The sequence below is a fragment of the Triticum dicoccoides genome, chromosome 5A (genome assembly GCF_002162155.2).
Source record: "Triticum dicoccoides isolate Atlit2015 ecotype Zavitan chromosome 5A, WEW_v2.0, whole genome shotgun sequence".
NCBI classification, from domain to species: Eukaryota; Viridiplantae; Streptophyta; class Magnoliopsida; order Poales; family Poaceae; genus Triticum; species Triticum dicoccoides.
The window spans coordinates 680,016,563-680,022,898 of record NC_041388.1 but is presented as its reverse complement, the minus strand read 5'-3'; the positions used below and the strand labels follow the sequence as shown (position 1 = coordinate 680,022,898).

Below are 6,336 nucleotides of genomic sequence, written 5' to 3'. Positions count from 1 at the left end.
ACTTACAAATGTGAGAGGGGTGCGGGTATTTTTTTACAAAATTACCATAGTTTGCTTTCTATCCGTCAAATATAGATCGGACGGTCTATACTGCAGGATGGCAGACACATCATCCACTTTGTTTTTTTTATATAAGAGTAGAGATATCTGACTCTGGCCGTTTGCCGAATTAATGCTGCTTCCCAATCCAAGTCTGCCTCTCCCGGTCTAGCCGTGCTACGGCTAGTTCAAAATGATGTAGCATACAAAAGTGTGATATGCATAACGAATAAGAAAGTGAGCATGCATATGGTAACTTCCAGAAATGTATATAGGCAGCGTGTGCGAAAATATAGTGTGCAGCTGGGACAAGCATCCAGGCTGTATGGATCATGCATCCAAGCTGGTGCCCATGCCTCCATTTTCTATTTAGTGAACACACACATACAGCTTACACACATGTCACAACGCACACCTACACACGTCTATTTTTCTTGTATTTTTATATATTCTTGTAGTATGGAACACCATTATACTATTAGTAAGCACACATGCATACCACTCTTGCATACATATAATACGCGTACATGTACGTACGTGTCCGCTACGTTACATACGCCCCGTATACTTTGTGGCCGAGACGTGTAGGCAGTAGGCACGTAGGTACGTATACCACTAGCTAGCCATGCACGCCCGCGACGTTCCTCCTCTTGACTGTGACGGCGAGCCCGTTCTTCATGTGGAGAATGATGGACAGCTTCGGCTCGACAACGTGTCCCGGCACGGCCTCGACTGCGAAGTTCCACAGCACGGCGGCCGCGGCGGTCTTCATCTGCACGAACGCCATCTCCTTGCCGAGGCAGGTCCTTGGCCCGGCGTTGAAGGAGATGAACTTGTAGGACGGCTCGTACCTCAGCTTCCCGTCGGCGGTGACCCACCTCTCCGGTCTGAACTCCATGCAGTCCTTGCCCCACACGCCCTCCATCCTCGCCATGCAGTAGGAGAAGATGAGTATCTTGTCCCCGGCCTTCATCTCGTGCCCGCTGGGGAGCACGTCGTCGGCCACCGCCGCCTTGTGCTCGAAAGGCACGGACGGGTACAGCCTCAGGCACTCGCACAGCGCCGCGTGCAGGTACACCATGCCGCTCAGCTCGCTCACGTCGAACACCACCATGCCGTCCAGCTTCTTCTTCCGGGAAGCGATGGGCGCCAGCTCGTCCAGGATCCTCTGCTCGACGCTCGGGTTCTTGGAGAGAAGGTAGAAGAACCAGGATAGCGCCGCGCCGGTGGTGTCCCGGCCGGCGAGCAGGAGGTTCACCGTGGTGTCGCGCAGGAACTCGTCGCTGTACTCGCTCGCGTCGCCGTTGCAGATGAAGGACGAGAGCATGTCAGACGAGTCGGTGACGCCCTCGTTTGGTCGGAGCTTATGGTCGACCCTGCGTTTGGTGATGGTGTCCGCGGCGAAGCGGTCGATGGTCCTACGAGCCGCGGCCATCTTCCTCTCGGTGCCGACCTCATAGCGGTACATGAGCTTCCAGCACGCGGGCGAGATGATGTGGCGGAGGAAGAGCGTCTCGAGCACGTCGTCCATGGCGCGCGCGAAGGGCACCACGGGGAGGCCGATCTGCAGGCACCCGGGGTCGACGCCGAAGACGAGGTTGCAGGTCATGTCGAACGTCAGGCGCAGGAAGACGTCGTGCAGGTCGCAGGGGGTCGACCCGGCCTCGGCGGCGTGGGCGAGGAAAGGCAGGAGGCTCCTCTCCACCTTGTCGCGGCTGTACCGCGCCGAGAAGGCGCGGAAGCGAGGGCCGGCCATGATCAGCTGGGACTTGGCGCGCTGGCGGCGCCAGGACTCGCCGTCGGCGTTGAAGATGCCGTCGCCGAAGACGTCGAAGATCTCGGCGAACTCATCGCCCTTGGGGTAGTTGGTGAAGTTGGAGGTGAAGATGTGGCGCACGTTGGCGGGGTCGCAGGTGACGAAGAAGCGGACGCCGGTGATCCCGGCGCGAGCTTGGAAGTTGTAGCGCGTGCCGGCCAGGATGCCGGTGGCCCAGTCATGGAAGTGGGACAGGTTGGCGACCATTCCCAAAAGATGGCCCAGGATTGGCCATTCCGTCGGCTCTGCCTTGCTTATTTTCTTGGACTGGAGATGGCGGTAGTAGAAGACGACGAAGCAAAGGACGGAGAGGAGCTCCACGAACCAGTAGAGAGAATCCATGGCTCGAAGAAGATGGGGGAGGTCACCAGTGCAACATATGGGCTGGCTTATATGGACGCACTCTTGCATGCATGTAAAGATGAGTAAATGTGTTTCATAGGTTGGTGAGGTGTCTCCCATCAGCTTCCAGTATGGTGATTGGGTCATCAGTAGGATATCTCTTTTTCAAATTCTACTTTGTGGTTTTCAATATAAAATGGATTATGTGCTCCAACATATCATATCCAGTATCTGTGAGTGAGAATTGTGAGGATCACATATATGTTCTCTTTGTAAGTGGAAATGTATGGTCTATGTTTTTGTAGAAGGTATGCCATTATCCACGCAACTGAAATTCTTTTGAGCTTATGTTGATATTTTCACCATCCATGGGGCATGAATTGACGCAGAGACTACGATGACGGAGACAAGGTGGGACAGGAACTGACGAAGAGACCACGATGGATGCGAGACTGGAAGAGTAGGGTTCAGACTGAGATGGTAGGGGAGAGGGGGCAGTGACGATCTAAGTGTTATTTGTGGGGTCAGCTGAACCTTAAATTTTTTTAGCACCCCTAATTTACTCCTATTTGTAAAATATATGATGTCTTAGAGATGCTTGACGATGAATTTCATTATATCAGAAGTGTTTACAAATGCGGACGATTAGCGACGAGTCGTCTTTTAACTAGTCTTGTTCGACTTACAAGAGTCATTATAGGGAACATTTGTCTTGACCCGAGTCAAAGTAGAGAAAAACCTACATACCTATTCAATTTAGCTACATGAAAGTCCCCTGAAATTATATTTTGGGTCAGTCAATTTTGTGTGCCGTTGATCTTGCTTCGTGATTCGTGTTGCTATTTTTCCTTATTTGTTCTCTGAGGTTTTTTTTGAGAGAATTTGTTCTCTGAGGTGTTTGGGCCGTCTTAAATCGGATGACCACATATTTGGGTTGGTTAATTCCTTAGTGGGCTGAGGACCATTACCAGGTGCGACCCAGCTTTCCCCTTTCTTGCTTTATTTATTTTTCTCTTTTTATCCTTTTTTCTTTTTTTTCTATATTAGTTGGTTTGCATTTTTTTTATTTTGTGGGTATTTTTGGAATGCTAGGTGAGTGTAAATATATGCCCACAAATACTCCTTCCGTTCCATAATTTTTGTCATGGATTCGAATTAAAACCTCAACAAACATTATGAAACAGAGGGAGTACTATACAAGTATGTGCCAAAATTGCACTGATATATGATTAATACTTGCATATTAAAAACGCATTTAAAAAAAATAAGTGCAATTTCAGTGACCGGGTTGTGTGCAGGAAGAAGAGGTTAGCCTGAAATTTTTTCCCAATGCGAGCGGTTGGCAAATGGTGCACGCTCCGAAGCAGCACCCATAGCCTCCAAATATGGAGGCTCTCGGGTTGGATATGGAGTGCCCTCCATAAATTATGGCAACTCGGGTCGTATGACATCTTCTGGTAGAGTGCGTTTTTGGGTCAAAATTGACATTCAACGGTTATTATGCCAACTCTACTATAGTTACTCTAAGTATTAAGCTAACAAAGATAGCACAATCTCTCGGACTAAGTTTTCTAAGCATGATGACTGCATCCAGCAGAACATGAGCACTAGATATTACAAGCCAGCAAACCAAAGTGCAGACCCGGCCAAACATTCACCTCAACTTCTGAGGAGGTAAAAATTGATTAAGCACGCATCATTAGGAGTGGTCAACAATAGAAGGTACCAAGATTCAATTCTCGTCACATAATCCCATCCATGGCCCTTTGTGTACACATCTTGAATCACCTCCTTGATCAGCTTCATCCCTTCCTTAGTGCTTTCGCGACTTTTCTACTCCCTCTGTAAACTAATATAAGAGCGTTTAGATTACTAAAGTAGTGATCTAAACGCTCTTATATTAGTTTACGGAGGGAGTACAAGATATGTGACATAGTTTCAAAATATCAGTGAGAGGGTCATAAAAAAATTGGTTAGAACAAGCATAATTTTGACCTTCCAAATAATCCAACATACAGTATTTTTTGTGGGTTCTTTGGGAAGGATCACAGTCATCCTCCCACCATGACTTCAACCTTGTCAGTGGCTTGGAGATATATATTTTTTTGATCGGCAGTGGCTTGGAGATATTGAGAACACATTGAGTTACCTGCCAAATTAATTTAGCAAGAGCTCACCCAAACATTAGGTGTGTAATTTTTTTCTTTCTGCAAGCATAAGTGACACCGATCATTGCCAGCTCTCCCTATCTTGATTAGATTATCCTTTGTCAAAATGCTTTTTCTAAGCATGAGCCAATGGAAAGAAATCTTTAGAGGGATTAGCAACTTCCAGATGAGTCTTGTGTAAGAATTCCATGTAAAACTAGCATCTCGTGTACGAAATTCCATGATATATGATTAAGTTAGCAGACCAGACACGTGGCAACAACCGACTTGCCCTTTGTTGATGAGTCAAAGAATCCCGATTGTTGGTTACTCATATTCAAATTCAAGCTTCTTGTTTCATTTCGATTATGAGCATTTGCTACTTTCTCTGGGAAGGGGATCTGTAGCATGCAGGGGCCGGGATACGCGCCTTTTCTTTTGGCTCTTGATTTTCAATCTTTCATATATTTTAAAGCAAAATTCCAAATTAAGTTTAGCTTGCGTATCTGTGTTTTTGGTGGTGAGGACATTCAAATGAGATCCATTTTAAATACGTTTTGATGAGTTTTTTAAACTCCGTTAAGTTTCAACTTCTGAAACTTGGTACGAGCCACCGACAAAATCATATGTTTCAGAACCCGCACTAGGCAAACATTTTCAACTTCTGAAACTTGGTACGAACAACCAACAAAATCGTAAGTTTCCGGACATGCGACCAAAAAGTCATACGTTTTGAAAACTAAAACTTAAAACTTGATGTGCCTTTGTGCGGGATCCAACAACTTTGCGGATCGCGAGGCAATCGGGCGACCGATACGGTTAGGCATGTACTTGCCTGTACGAATTTTTGAATTCCTTCTATACTGCAAATACATTGGTTTACTGCTTTTAGAAAATAGTTCATCAGTTTACTAGGATCGTCACGTCTAGTTATATTTTTCAAAGAAATACACCCTCCGGTCCATTTTACTCTCCACATAAGATTTGTCTGAAGTAAATATCATAAAGTTTGACCATATGTATATATAAAAATATCAACATCAATAATACTAAAGTTATATGATATGAAAATTAAATTCATGATGCATCTAATGTATTGATTTCGTATTGTGAATGTTGATATTTTTTCTAGAAAGTTAGTCGAGCTTTACAAAGTTTGACTTCAGACAAATCTTATATGCGGAGTAAGGAGAGGAGAGAGGACACGTAACTTTATTCATACTCGCACCTGTTACAAATACATTGCTTAGAGCATCTCCACTAGTGCCCCAAGAAACCTTCCCAAGCCACTTTTTGGGCGTCGGCGGGCAAAAATCGCCCCACTCGAGCCCCCAACTCGTCGTTTTTCGCGGGTAGAAGCGAAAATTCCCGCTGGCAACCCCATACGACACCCAGCGCACCGGGGGGCTTCTGGGGGGCTTAATTTCGCCTTTTTGTGGGTGCTGGCCCACCTGCCAGCGGCTCTCTCCTCTCTCCCCTTCCCACGTGCTCCCTAGGGTGCTGGCCCACCCACGTGCTACCTCCTCTCTCTCTCTTTCCGTCCACACACACGGGCACCGAACCCCACTCCCGTCCCCGCCGCTTGGCACGCCTCGTCGCTGGTCCTCGTCGACGCCGGAGACCTGCTCGTGCCCGACGCCGAGGCGGCGGCCGAGGAGGCCACCACCTTCCGCGCCCGTCCTCCGCGCCGCGGGCGTCGCCGTCACGGCCTCCACGGCCACGGTCGCCACGCCCTATTCGCCGCTCCCACGCCTTCCGCCGGCCCCTCCACCTTCTCCCTCGAGCACGCGCTGCTCCTCGCCGGCCCGGCCCCCTCCGACGCCCCGCTGAACCGGCCCCTCACCCGGACAGAGCAGGACATCCGCGCCCGCCTCGTCGTCGAGAAGGAGAAGATCCAGGAGCTCCACATCCGCGAGGACGACGAGCTGCGCCGGCTCGCCTTCTTCATTGCCCCGCGAGCGGGAGAGGAGGAGGAGCAGGCGCACCCCAGCG

The 6,336-nt window shown here is 48.6% G+C and overlaps 1 protein-coding gene across 1 annotated transcript; it reads right to left on the bottom strand.

The window, feature by feature from the left end:
• Positions 1-322: 322 nt before the first annotated feature.
• Positions 323-2,240, bottom strand: LOC119304096 (noroxomaritidine synthase 3-like). Its single transcript, XM_037581259.1, has one exon. The coding sequence runs from the start codon at positions 2,195-2,197 to the stop codon at positions 659-661; it is 1,539 nt and encodes a 512-aa protein (XP_037437156.1). The 5' UTR covers positions 2,198-2,240; the 3' UTR covers positions 323-658.
• Positions 2,241-6,336: the final 4,096 nt, after the last annotated feature.

Excerpts from the sequence above, each read along its gene's own strand:
- LOC119304096 (XM_037581259.1), bottom strand. The coding sequence starts at position 2,197 with ATGGATTCTCTCTACTGGTTCGTGGAGCTCCTCTCCGTCCTTTGCTTC.